The sequence below is a fragment of the Diplotaxodon limnothrissa genome, linkage group LG7 (genome assembly GCF_057381915.1).
Source record: "Diplotaxodon limnothrissa isolate DT_005_m linkage group LG7, D_limnothrissa_male_GT1.1, whole genome shotgun sequence".
NCBI classification, from domain to species: Eukaryota; Metazoa; Chordata; class Actinopteri; order Cichliformes; family Cichlidae; genus Diplotaxodon; species Diplotaxodon limnothrissa.
In genome coordinates, this window is record NC_140602.1 from 49,379,606 (window position 1) to 49,394,206 (window position 14,601).

The 14,601-nt window shown below is 40.2% G+C and overlaps 1 protein-coding gene across 2 annotated transcripts; it reads left to right on the plus strand.

The window, feature by feature from the left end:
- Positions 1-4,928: 4,928 nt before the first annotated feature.
- lhx3 (LIM homeobox 3) lies at positions 4,929-14,360 on the plus strand. Of its 2 annotated transcripts, none has more exons than XM_085358328.1 (6): positions 4,929-4,998; positions 9,485-9,656; positions 9,783-9,985; positions 11,448-11,599; positions 12,674-12,845; positions 13,936-14,360. In XM_085358328.1, the coding sequence occupies exons 1-6, from the start codon at positions 4,929-4,931 to the stop codon at positions 14,358-14,360; spliced, it is 1,194 nt and encodes a 397-aa protein (XP_085214454.1). The 2 variants fall into 2 exon arrangements, with proteins under 2 accessions (XP_085214454.1, XP_085214453.1); XM_085358327.1 differs by lacking the exon at positions 4,929-4,998 and adding an exon at positions 7,412-7,508.
- The last annotated feature ends 241 nt before the right edge of the window (positions 14,361-14,601 follow it).

Genomic DNA, 14,601 nt, shown 5'->3' on the forward strand with positions numbered 1-14,601 from the left:
ATGAACTTGAATGAATTCTCCTAACATTGCCTTTAATTCATCCATATCTATTTGATGCATATAACCATAGATACACCGTGCCCCACCCTCCGAGCCCTTTTCAGTTCTTTCACTTCTTCACTTCTATTTAGTACATGGTGATTTACCAGGCCCGGGACCAACCACCAGTCCCCTTCGAGGCCTTCCCCAAACCGCAGCTCTGTGTTTAGTTGCTCCTACAGTTTCTTCTCCTCCTGCTTACATAGACAGTTTTATTTTTTTGCTGGAGATCTTCACACATTTATTCCTAGTGTTTATCTCCCCCCCCCCCCCCCCCCCCCCCCCCCCCTTTTCTTCGTACTTCTTCTCCAGTTGATGTTCCTGTTACAGTTTTTCTCGATTGGTTTGGCTCATTTCTTGAAACCGAGATGACATTCTCAAAATAACATGGACAAATCTCCAAACCACCTTGCAATTGTTCACAACAGAATGTCATTTTTCATTGGTTTTATCAAATTGCAAATGCTTTAGTACATGTCTCAGGTGACTCTGTGCTTCTTTTCAAATGATTATGTACAAGTAGCTACAGTTAGCACAATGAGCCCACATTTAGCACATTTTCCAAATAAATAGATCTTGGCGATCTAAACTGATTTGTTGATTTTTCAGTGAAATGGTTACTCACTCCAAAACATATCAGCATGGTTTCATTGTGTAAGTCATCATATGCACAATTGTCTGTTCAACTGTCAAAATTAGTCAAAGATATAATACCATGAAAGAATATCTTGGAACATTTGATAAAGTTATGACAGTACTTGACAATCAATCAGGTGAAATTAGAACTAACGAAGGAGCAGTTTCCCACATCTCAGATGACCAATCAAGCAGGTTTTTTAGATACCTGACAGGTGTTGTCTATGATTATGACTGCTGCCAAAAGTATATAGACAGAGCTTGGCCTGGGGCCAGTTTCATTTGCAGTGTGAACATGGAAGCACCTCGCCAAGTACAACAGCAACTTCCTGCTCGAGGAAGAGGAGGAAGAAGAAGAGGAAGAGGAGGAGTGAGAATGCGTGGAGGAATAGGGGGAAGAGGCTGAGGAGCACGGAGGCACCATGATGTCCCAGATGAAATCCGGGCCACCCTTATTGACCACGTTATAAACCATCGCCTCACAATGGCAGAGGCAGGTCGCCGAGTGCAGCCTAATGTGCCTCGGTCTACAGTCTCCTCCATCATCCAAACCTTTCGCAGGGCAAACAGGTACAGAACTATGCTATTGAACTATTCAGTGTTGGTGTGTGTGTAGGCCTAGAGTACTGTAATTATTTGTGTTTTTTTTTGTTTGTGTTTATAACTGTTCACATTTACAGAATCCTGTATATGTTTTCTTTTCACAGTATGTTCTCTAATGTTAACATTTCTTTGTATGAATGACAATGTTTACAGTTTCCTTGAGTATGAGTGGTTTATTGGAGGCTGATTTTACTGTAAAATCTTTTAGTTTTATTCATAGTGGTATTCTGTTGCTGGACCTGTGCCTCAGTGACATAACGTCTAAGCATTTTGACTTGCAGTGCTTAAACAATGCCAAAGGTATAATGCATTTTGGGGGCATTGACTATTTATATGGGAAGGATATTTAGTTTTGACACATGGATAAACTCTTTTGGGAGAGATATGAGCTTTTGCAGGGGATCCATGGTGTTGTGCTAAACCATCCAGGTTATTTTGACAAAAGCACTAAATGAATGCACATGTGCCAAGGCACTTGAGAAGGATCTGTGCTATTTTGACTGTACTGGCCTTTTATATGGAAAAGGAATCTGCTTTTGAAGCATGGACGAAGAGTTTGGGGAAAGATATTTGATTTTGCTAGTGAGCTATAATGTTGGGCAGAACTGTAAGACTGTTTGGCCAAATGACCTTATGGTTTTGAGAATGTCATCTCAGTTTCAAGAAATGAGCCAAGCCAATCGAGAAAAACTGTAATAAATGTGGTTCATCCTTTCTTCATTTCTGGAGATGCAGCAGTGTCACCACTCCAGTGAGGAGGGCCAGCATATTCTCTCTGTCTTTGGTAGACTCTTCCCTGAGACCCTGCCAAGAAATGATGCAATAAATGTTTGTTACTGTGATAAAATATTATACACAGCAAAACAAAAGAAAGAGATGCAACAAAATTTACTCCATGTAACAAACAGGCTTGATCTCTGTTTAACTTTACAGCATACTAAAATCATATACATAGTTTGATTAAAATTAAAATTCCATTTTCTATTTTTTGAGTAGTTGAGTAGTAATAGCAGTACTAGTAGGACAAGCAAAATTTACAAATTCAGTGATGCTTCTGTCTAATTCAGAAGTAAGTAAGAGGTAAAGGATTCCTAGTTCCCCTGGAGCTCTCTTTTACAGCTGTCTTTCTGTAGATGCTAAACTTACTCGACATCCATGATCACAAATTAATCAAAATAGTCTAGTTTTATATCAGAAAGTGCACTTTTTCCCTTCTATATCCATTAAGGGCTTAGTACAAATTACATTAAGTTTAAAACAGCACAAACTGATGCATATAAATATGTTGTGACTTGGTGATAATGTGATACAACATACAGCAGAATCTTCATGTTTATGATTAGTTCGCATCTAAAGTGTCAGCTCTTCAACTCTGTGTCTTCTTTTTATTATTAGTAGTAGTAGTATCATTATTATTATTATTATTATCATCCTTATTCAGGGAAACAAGCTCTGATTGATAGATAGATAGATAGATAGATAGATAGATAGATAGATAGATAGATAGATAGATAGATAGATAGATAGTGGAGGAGCGAGGTGGGTTTTCCACCACTCCAACTGGAATCATTTTAGAGAAAAGAATTCAAGTATAAGTGAAGTTGATTTTCTATTACGTTTGAAACCTAACAGATCTGAGTATAAATTTGTGTCCTTCACCAAAACACTCGCTTGTTCAGAAAAGTGCCTCCACTTGAAGGACAACAGAGGTTTCATGTGAAGCACCCTGTGTGTGCTTTGAAGTAGCCCTCATTTGTGTGGCACTTGTGAGATGATAAAAAAATAAAGTTCTCATGGGTGTAAAAGGCAGAGTCTTATATGGAATCATTAGGAGCTGATTGCAGCTGCTTTCTTAAGTAGGACCCAGGTGTATTACACTTTACCAATTTTCTGTGATGACACTTGAGGTTTCACAGCAGCCAAACAAACAGGGAAAAGAGCCTCGGCATCTTTTGGATAATCATCATAATACTCGTGTGAGGGAGCTGAGGATAGAATAACACAAAAAGACTGGCAGAGAAAAGAAAGTGCCCATGGAAAAAGCTGTAGTGACACAAATTTAGATATGGATTTCTAATCGCTCATGAGTGTATGCTTCACATTCCTCCAAAAATAGAGAATTTGTGCACTTATAGTATACGGAAATAATAGAATTGTAGAATTAATAGGGATATTAATCAATTATTAATTGTTCCTAACCCAGATCTGTTTTATATCCTATGTGATAAATATGTAATTACATAATTTTATAATGCAGAACACAATCAGAGAAGACAGCTGATGAGAGCAAAAGGAAAGCAGCCCTGTTGTTGTGCTTCTGGTTTAAGCTCCTTTGATGCTGCACTGGCTTTAGGAGCCTAGTTACTGCGTTCAGCTCCTTCCAGATTTACAGTTCTCCCTTAATCTGTACAGGGATCCGTGCAGCCTTGTTGACCAGAGATTACTGCCCACAAAACAACAAAAAGTCACCCATGAAAACAAGCATCCAGCAGGCATGTTTTGAGCTTAATGTCATGCAATAATAAATGTGAGTGTTTATAGGAGGTTATAGAGGAGATGTGGCGATGCTCAGTTATGATGAATGTGAGAGGGGTGGGGGTGGGGGGGAACTTGTTGATTTCTTTGGATGTTTTGATGTGTGGACTAATTGCCTCAAGTGGACTAATGAACAGCGTAGTGAATCTAATTGGCTTACACCACTCATGGGGCTGGGGTGCTGGGCGAGGAAAATTGAATCAAAGCTGTAGGAAATTGCTCAGTGTAGTTATGTCTCATATGGTGCTAATGGGACCAGTTCACAGTCACGAGACCAGCCAAAAAAAATTCATTTTAGCGATGCCCCTTTTTACCACTTTACACTGGAGGAGAAAAACAGCTTATTAAAACATGTTGAATTATTTTATGTATTGTTTTCTGTTTTTAGGCGATTGATGTTTATTTCAGTAAACTAGTCCCAGAAGGAAAAATGTGTTTAATTCAAGCATTATTTTTTTTAAAGTGAGTTTACTTTAATAAGCTTACATAATGGCATCTTCATTCCATCTACCTAATGCAGTGCCGGTCTATTTTTAATCAAATAAAATGGAGAAGAGCACTGCCCAATTGCCCCATTGTGCGCCTTGAAAGAGAGGCACGTGCAACACAACATAGATAAGGAGAGGGAGAGAGAGGGAGAGAGAGGGGGAGGGCAAGTGTGCGTGCGCGTGTGTGAGCGCGCTTAAAGATAGCCTCTGGGGATATCTGAGCGGCACACACCCCTCGAGCCTGTTTAGGGAAACTCCCCTTTCAGCACCCTGGACAGAGGCAGCGCTGACCGCTGATTATTTCAGCTGAAGTAGGTTTTGCAGGGTGCAGGCTCACTTTCCCACTTCTCATTTCAATGGTATCGACACAACGTTCAAGATCAACTTGATGAATATTCAAAGTTTCAATTCCTGCTGGCTGTCGAACGGGAAAAGGTCCACGGAAGTTCTTTTTAACTTTTTGCCGAAATTCATCCAGAGTTGAACAAACCTCAGCTTCATCTCCAGAGGATAAGTCTCCAGGACAGTGCGGGGTTTTGAATCCACATTCTCAGTGTCGCGTTAGAGGTTTTGTTGTTGTTGCTGCTGAATCACAGACGTGAGTCTTCGTTTTGGATCATCTTCAAAATGCTGCTTGAACACCCGGGATCAAGCTGTCAAAACACCGGGAATTTCTCCCGGTACAATTCTGGCCAAGGTAAGAAAACAGCCTGCCTGTTTTTACAACTGATGCAAATTACGCAAAGGGTTTGGAGAAACACAGCTATCAAATACAGTTTAATTGGGCGCCGTGGGTCCGTGAATTCGTCACGATCCTGTCCGGCACAGCAGGACTGAAAATTAATTTAAGTGATCTGTAACAAGCATGAAACAGTCGCTGTAACGCTAAATATATAAATAGGTGCAAACCTGTGTAAATAAAAAAAATTAAATAAAAAAACCTAACATAAATAAGGCATTTATGTTACTGCACTAAAAAAAAAGTTGCAGGAAGACTGCTGGGCAACCCACGGTGGTGCATATAGACTGTTTAGAGACGCCTGTTCTGCACTGCGTGTGGGAGACGTTATGAATCCGTAATGAGTCTTCATTGTTGGAGACTCACAGGAACAGATGTTATGCGCGTGTTGTCATTTCACACCGCCCGTGCTCATGGCGCAGGAAGCGGATATGGGGACAGCACTGGGCCCGCTGTGGCAATAACAGCCTCTGTGAGGACGCACGACAGACTGCCAGTAGGAAAGAAGTCGCTCCCACCAGCGGACCCAGCAACACGACACATGCTCAACAGGTGTCCCACCTGCCCTGACAGGTGGGACACCTGAGGCCGCTACTGGGGGCTGGTTATGGGGGGGAAAAATGGAATTTAGGCTTTGAATTGTTAGTAGATTGTAGTCTAGAAATGTTATTTAGTGTCCAGAAAAGTCTCATGTTCGATGCTTCTTCATTTCGCTAGATTCTGGAACAATTTTGTAGCATTAGTCACTTATGTTATCTGAAATAAAGAATCATTCAAATCTTAAAATATTTTTCAATCCGATTTCCGCCACATGTTTCAACAGATTTAAACATTTGTATTTTGATTTTTTTTTTTTTTAAATACATGTTTTATCAACGTTGCAACCTTTTTCCTAACCGACTTGCCACTTCTCTGATAAGATAACCTTTATTAGTCATTTTATGGCTTTGTTGCCACATTACTGTCGGCTCACCCCCTCAAAAGTGAGCGATCAATATGACATAAATATTATTACAAAGCTGAAAAGTAAGAGGGGCACACATGAACCCCACACCTTTCTCCAAAACGTCGTTCATATACTTCTGAAATACAGGCAAATGGGACATTGATTTTAGATTCATCAGCGGGTCCTGGCGGTTGTGGCACTACCCGAGATTTCCCCAGGCGCTCTTTTGTGCCAAAGATCAGTGTCAATAAAATTCATTGGGGTGCTGGCCCGATCAACATGTTATTGAACAGCCAATCTCTCCCCTGAATAAACACTTGTCTTCAAGCAGACACTCAACATGACATGGAGATTGCGTATGCGTGCTCAGTTATGCATGTGTTCGTGAGTTAGTAAGATATTTACAATGAATGTAAAAATCTGACCGAGCGGAGGAATGCAAAAAGAAAGCACTCATGAAATCATACAATTTACTCTATTATTATTATTATTATTATTATGAAATAGATGGAATTGCTTTAGTTAAAAGCTATTATTCTCTCTTTTACGCATGCATTGGAATCTGAATTAAGGCGTATACTTAGTCGTGTGGCAGTTTTAATCACAGTAATTTTTTTTTTTAGGAGAACATGAACCAATAAATACATAAATAAATAATTTACATTACAAAATGTAATTAATTGGAAGAAACACAAAAAACTTACTAAAAAAATAAAAGCTGAGACTTAGTATACTTACCTTTTCTAGGCACGCTCCGCTATGGTCGTTGTATGTGATCAGGTTGCACATGCAGGGGGTTTTTTTTGTGTATGTTTTCTTTTTTGCAGTTGTAGCATCTGAAATAGTTAAATCATTACAATTACCCAGTGAAAAAAAGTTTCCAGGTGTTTCAGTATTTACGATATTTTTATGCCTAAAACAAAACTTTAAGCGTTTAAAGAAGACATATCAAACGTTATTGCCACAATATTGTGTTGTATGATTATTTTTTCATGAAAACATATATGACTATCTATCATATAGACAAATAGATTTCAGTTCAATAAAAATAAGTGCTTTTTTTCGATCTTTTCTCTTCATGTTTGTAAAGTAATAGGCTACAACATTATAGTGCCTCACTGAGCACAGAAGAGCTATTAGCTTCTCCCCTAACCTCCTGTTTATTCGGATCCGGGGTAAGGTACTCAGTAGGTGATGTTAATCCATCTCCCTGTCGCCTAGGAAACGGCGCAGCGTAATACAGCCCTGGCTTCAGCACGGGGAAGCATAAAAGCGAGCTCTCCTGGACTCTCGCGCGTTTGTGTTTCAATCCCGGGCTCCTGCAAGCTCGAATTTGACAACACGTCCGGTGTGAGTGTGTGTATGTGTGTTTGGATAGACACAAGCAAAGCAGGTTTGATTTAATGTAAGTGTTAATCATGAGCAATGGATGGACATGCTGAGCTCAACTCTCCAAAAGAGGCACCAAATAACGCGGAGATGCTGTTCGCTCTGCTGGCTCACAGCGAGGAGTTGCAAAAAGGTAACCAAGGCAAAATATAATCACATTGTTCGTTTTGCACATACGTTTGGGTGTGTGTGTGTGTGTGTGTGTGTGTGTGTTCACACACACCTTTTAAAAAGGCCGTCATATACGGCCACGGGACTTGCACGGGGATTGCTGTCTGTTGAGCGTGCGCTATCATAACTGGTGATGTTCCACAGCTGCAGTCTTTTATTTTGGAAAATAAAACCTTCCAGGACTGACAGCGTGTCATTTCGTGTTGCTCCACATTTCTGCAGGAGCAATCGTAAGCACCGGGTTTTAACTTTTGATCTGCCTGAACTGTCTTTCAAATTTCGTTTGATGCTCTGTGTGGAGGTTAAATCCGGTTTAACTCAGATTTATCCACCGTTCGAATCTCTAATTATGTTTTCTATATTTTGCAGTCAGAAATAAACTGGGCATTTTTTTCCTTGTAAACATTCACAAGTTGTTGTTTTTGTTTTTAAATGCGCGAACATGGTTATATATTTATGACCGTTCATTTTGATCAGTTATCAGATTGCTGACGTGATGCGTGTAATTTCAGCTGGGATGTTCGTGTATCATTTTAGTATTTTGAAGTGGGCCCTCCAAGGTGAGCAAATTGCTTGGACACCATGTTGGTGTGTGCCGTGAGACTACAGGCCGCAGCTTTCTAGTTTTACAGAGCTCTCTGAATTAATGATGACCTGGATACACCTGTTCTTGATGTGGCTGCCACCGCACTTGTGCACAGCTTGCTGGTGATACCAGAAGAAATGGTTCGTTCATATTTTATGAGCAGCCCGCAACAGAACAATAGGAATGCGATTCCTTGCACGGATGGAATATGAAGTGGTTGAGCTTCTTTTAATTAATAATAAAGAGGACTCGTAAGGTTTTACCTGCCATTGTAGCTGTCCTTATTTTGCCTTTGTGCAGTTTTAATGCTAAACGCTTAAAGCGTCTCTAAAATCTATTCATTTTATAGCTTCATAAGTGGGAAGTACACTGAAGGAACATTATAAAAAATACTTTAAAATGTAGTGTCAGGTCATGTGAGGCCCCTCTTTTATCCGGGGAGTCAAACATGGGAAATTTACAGGCAAACCAGCAATCGCTGTTAGCGTGTCTGCACATCTCAATCCATGCACATTTTCTTCAGTTTTAGTGTGTTTTACCTTAAACGAATGAATGTTGTTACAAACTGTCGACGTGTGCCTCACAAAGCAGTTTAAAAACATTCATATTTAGCCGATTTCTTATCATTTTATAGCTTATAACACATCACTTTTAATGTAATCGTTGATTATTCAGTTTTTAAATGTGCCTAATTGTTCGGTTTCAAATGCGATTTTACTACTTAATGCATGAAAAATTATAGTCTCATTTTTCCTTTTTCCGTGACTTCTATGAATTTTTTTTTTCAAAAGTGAACAAGACAAAGAGGGCGTCTGTAAAACGCCAACAATTAATCCTCGTAATTACCAAATGAATTGTCCAATTAAATTTTAGCTTACAACTAATAACTGACTTCAATTTTATGTTATTTCATACGACAACAAAATAAATAATACATATATAAAATCAATGATTGCCAGTGTTTTTAGGCCTAGATCATAAGCATGAACAGGACATAAATGATGCTATTAAAAATACTTTTAAAAAACACGCACACACACAAATAGATGAAAGGGCTAAAAAGCGAAGAATGGGTCAGGTGAAATGAAAAATCTAATTACTATCATTATATTTACAGTGTTTTGACCCTCCCGCTCTTTATTTTATCTATAAAGCGGGACGTTTTCTTATTGGGAGTCTTGCATAATTAAACAGTTGTGTCCATTAGGAGATAATTATTCAGAGTCTCTTTAAACACAATGAGCATGCCCGGCTGTCATTTTGCGCACCGATTCCCTTCGTGATTTTTTTCCTTTCATTTCTCGTCTCGTTTAACAGACTAAAATGCTGTGATTCCATCTTGTCTCCCGCAGAAATCCCAATGTGTGCAGGCTGCAATCAACACATCGTCGATCGCTTTATTCTCAAAGTGCTTGATCGCCACTGGCACAGCAAGTGCCTGAAGTGCAGCGACTGCCAGGCACAACTGGCGGACAAGTGCTTCACCAGGGGTGACAGTGTCTACTGCAAAGACGATTTCTTCAAGTGAGCAGCTTTCAGAAAATAAACCAGTGCTAAATAAGACATTGATTATTAATTATTTCTTTTCAATTTCCATTTATGGCTTGCTGGATGAGATGTATACTGATGGCAACCTTCTGTTTCCAAAAGGAGATTCGGGACCAAATGCGCAGCATGTCAGCAGGGGATTCCGCCCACACAGGTGGTGAGGAGGGCGCAGGACTTCGTCTACCACCTGCACTGCTTTGCCTGCATTGTATGCAAGCGGCAACTTGCGACAGGTGACGAGTACTATTTGATGGAGGACAGCAGGCTGGTCTGCAAGGCCGACTACGAGACCGCCAAGCAGAGAGGTGAGCTGCAGATATGTAACAGATCGGGAAACGGTCGGCAAATCAGTTGGTCAGACTCCAGGCTCCGGCATGTTGTACTTTGTGTGTCTGCTTGTTTTAAGCAACCTGCCATGACAGACGTCATCCTTAAACTTTGACCCACCTGCGCTAATTGCATCATTGCCTCCAAACCGATCGATACTAAACTGCATAAAGCGCAGGTCAGGAGGATTACATCTGCACTCTGCACTTGAAAGGATCAGCTTTCAATAACTCTTATTATAGTGGGCGGAGAGACTCAATAAGAGAGAGATGCATGTATGTCTGACCGTGAGAGAAGAATACACGTGTATGAGTTTGTGCGGGCTTCAGGATTATTTACAGCACGGAAATGATATACAGTGGCGTCAGGAATTGTTCTCCACTACAGTCATTGCAATATATACATGTCTGCATGGATGAATTTTACATTGCAAATGCTGCAAATTGACATTCCACTTATTATTTTTTGTAGGAATAGTTTCTAACGTTTATTCATGTGTATAAATATAAAATAATTCCCTTACATGATAGTTTTTGATTTTAAAAAAGTCCATAATTAAAATTAAACATGCTTCAAGACCACTAAAGCTGTTTCAGAGTAAAAGTTTGCAATTATAGCTGTTAAAAAAACATTGCTTTAACCGTGGCATATAGTGGGGCACTGATTAATTTGAGCTTTAGTGTTAGATGCAGTGTTTATACTGGTTTGAAATGAACAGCTGACTTGTAGTCATTGAAATGATATGAGGTGGCGCAGGCCAACAGCCTAAAACACGTTCACCAGATACTCTGTTTTGTATCAGTGCTCTGCTTTACCTCATATTACCGAGAGTCCCAGCAGGCTCATTCGTGATAGGGCAGAGTGGGCATGGCCGATTTTTATCTCCCCATCTGTTTGTTTGAATTTACTGTGCTGATTTATGCAGTGAGTGAACACAAGTTTTCACCAAAAACACACACGTTTATTTTACTAATGACAGGGTGCAATTACTTGGGCAGCATCCATTTGGATGATGGCTTTGTATTTTGCTGTGCTGGCAAACAGATGTGCAGACATGATGCAGTTATGCACAGGGATCCAGATTTAGGGTTTATGAGCTGAAGGGAATTTATCTATTTATGTAAAATTAGGAGACAGGATGTTATGCAGGTTATGTGCTGTTGGTTGCTGTAATAAGTACGTATATTTATCAGAGTTTGTAATGTTGGCAACTGAGGATGTCTGTACAGAATTAGCTGGATGGACTAGACTGGAGCTTATTTCTTTATAGCAAATTGATTGACAGCTGTTGTACAGTTAAAAATATTGAATTTGTCTTTAAATATTTTTGCACATTTACAAATATTAGTAACAAATATTGTTACTTTTTCAGATCCACATAGAATCTCAAAAAAACGCCTGCCCAGTGCTGACACTGTATGTTGTCCATCTGTCTTTCAGAGGCCGATTCTACAGCAAAAAGGCCACGAACGACCATCACTGCGAAACAGTTAGAGACACTGAAGAACGCTTACAATAACTCTCCAAAACCAGCCCGCCATGTGCGGGAGCAGCTGTCATCAGAGACGGGTCTGGATATGCGGGTTGTGCAGGTAGAGTATCAAGGGACAATTGTAGCTGACCTTGCACAAGTGTACTGTACGAACAAGTGCATATATGTGTGGGTGCCTGCTGGGTGGCGTGGGGGGCGGATTTACGGCTAGATGGAGTAAAATGAAGTCCGACTGAACGTCAGCACTGTTTAAGTGCAAGCTCGTTAACAATGCTAAGAGGGCCCCTCGCATATTGTCTGCTGCTGAAGAGCCCCCTCCTGGTTGCTGGGTGGTGGTCATATATATTGTTTTATTTGCAAGGACAAAAGTAGAGACAGAAGCCACTAAAATGCTCCTCATTATTCAGTGAAAGCGAAGGGGTGAAGAGGGTTCACTCAGGGTGGAATATCATTAACAAGAATGTAAAACTGCTTTCTGTGCTCGTGACTGAAATGAATACATTTTGTGTGCAAGATAAAATGAATGAGAAAAAAGAAGTTTTTGCATTTAGTATCAGACTTCACAGACACCAGAAGGCAGTGAGATTACAGACAAATTAAGACTACCGGCTGCACATATACTGCTGTCTGTAAGCCAGAGTTTGAGCGGATCAAAAGCAAAGCCACAAAATTTCAAATATTAGAAGTCACCGGCGAGATAACCTGTCTGCTCTAAGTTGAGGACGACTTGTAGCTGTCATGAAGTTAATTAAATGCATGATAAATCTGATGCTGGGGACACTAGCAGTAACACCAAAAAGGATTACTGTTCGGTGTCACTGCTCAAGTCTCTCACCTGAGCTGAAGTGGGTGTGAAGTGGTGTCCGGACAGTCTCTGAACATTAATTTTGCTTTAATGCTTTAAAGCATAGTATGTGCATCACGTAAGGAGCTGAGGACATCAGATGTAGGAGACTTTGACTTCTTTAGAAGTCATAACGATGAAAAAAAAAGTGGCTACTTGTTCAAAGTCTTTTACACTGAGAAAATTAAATAAATGATAGAAACAAAACAAGCTGAAAATGATTTAATTAGTTTAATCAGTCAGACACTGTATTTGTATCTAATGATTTATCATGAAGTATCGCAACTTTGACTAAAAACAATTTCTTCTTCTTCTTTTTTAACCCTGCAGGTGTGGTTTCAGAACAGGCGAGCTAAAGAAAAAAGGCTGAAGAAAGATGCCGGGCGCCAAAGATGGGGGCAGTACTTTCGCAATATGAAGAGGTCACGGGGTAGCTCCAAATCTGACAAGGACAGCATCCAGGAGGAGGGCATGGACAGTGATGCAGAGGTGTCCTTCACAGGTAGCGTCAACAATGCAATAACTGAGAGAAGAGACAGCTTCTTTTAAATGTGCCCTAAGAAAAGCACAACTTCTACTACTAACATAAAGATGGCTCCTTCACTTTAAGTGTAACTGCCATAAAGGTGAGCCAGCATGCTCACAATTAAATTCATTACATGCACTTGTTGCCTTCCTACTATGATATGTTTTCACATGAGCAAGTATGTAAAGAGTAATATTTATAATAAAGCAGGGAAACTGAATAGACCCATCATTATTGTTGAACTGTGGAATATTGATAGGCAGTGGAAAGTGATGACCGGCTCAAATGAATTTTTCCTCATATGAGATTGAAGAGCTTTTTACACAATGGCACCAGATCTACCACTCCAGCTACATTTAGCTGACTCCTTTAAAAAGAAGTTGAACACATTTCTGTTTAACTTGGCTTTCTTTTGCAAATGCTATTTACAAAAAAACCAGATGATAAAATAAAATAGTATTTTTATCATCATTTTTTTTATTATTATTTTGCTCTGCTTTGTGACTATGTGTCTTACTTGCTTACTTAGAGCAAAAATCTGCTTTCCTTTCACGTTTCGATACATGAAGCTGTGACGATATTCAAATAAGAATATAGTGTCTGATATTCCAGGCACATCACAAAGTGCTGCAGTAAAATTTCGTCTTGCAGAAAGTACTTTGTTGACTGGATGTTTATGATGAATTGTTGTAACTGGAGAACAAACACATTAGCTAACTGGAAGCTGGCAGCCCAAGCTGCTCTGATAACCTCCCTAAGCCACTTATGGTTTTTGCTGAGGTGTGACATACAGCATATTCTCTCGTTTCATATTTTTCTCTGGGTTTAGTATATTATTATATTCAAGGAAGGGTTAATAATTAGTTCACCAAGCTAACAATGTGAGGAAGTTACTTGAATCAGGAAAATGGGTTTGCGAAGTCTCATTTGTGCAGCTTTACTTGACTTGAACACACTGCATCAGCTCTATTGAAGTTCATTTTTTGCAAACATTTCTGCTATTTTTTATTACTCTTGTAATCTTAATTATCTTAATTATTCCTTTATCTTTATCCTTGTTTGACAGATGAACCACCAATGTCAGAGCTTGGCCACACTAACGGCATTTACAGCAGCCTGAGCGAGTCCTCTCCAGCTATGGGAGGCCGCCAAGCGGGCAACTCTTTCCCCCTTGAGCACGGCGTCCTCCCTTCTCAAGACCAGTTCCACGACATGCGCTCCAACAGCCCCTACAGCCTTCCTCAGTCACCGGGGTCACTTCAGGCACTACCAAGACACCAGCCTCTCATCTCCAACCTGGTCTACCCTGATTCTGCCCTATCTATCATGGCCCAAGGCAGCGGTCCTGGGATCAACCCTGCTGTGAGGGTTTCCATGGGGGCAGCTAACGGCCCCAGCTCAGACCTCTCTACCGGCAGCAGCGGCGGATACCCAGATTTTCCAGCCAGTCCTGCCTCCTGGTTAGATGAAGTGGACCATGGGCAGTTTTGATTGGTCAACAATAACAAGTTTGAGCTTTTTTTCTGCATTTTTTGTGTCTTCTGTTGGATTTTAAGAGTTGGAAAATAGTCTCACAGGGCTGTGATTGTGTAAGGAAAGGAAGCAGATTGCTGTCCCTGGATCACATCAATAGCTGACTGACAGGTTCATTCGGAGTGTGTTATCTGAATGAAAGTAAGGAAGACAATGCTCCTCATTTTAAGGACTTGGCCTAACAATTATCCTTCAGTAG

Bases quoted from the DNA above. Each gene is read 5' to 3' on its own strand.
- lhx3 (XM_085358327.1), top strand. From the start codon at position 7,412: ATGGATGGACATGCTGAGCTCAACTCTCCAAAAGAGGCACCAAATAAC. The intron at 9,986-11,447 runs GTGAGCTGCAGA...TCTGTCTTTCAG, and splicing joins CGAGACCGCCAAGCAGAGAG to AGGCCGATTCTACAGCAAAA. The intron at 12,846-13,935 runs GTAGCGTCAACA...CTTGTTTGACAG, and splicing joins TGCAGAGGTGTCCTTCACAG to ATGAACCACCAATGTCAGAG.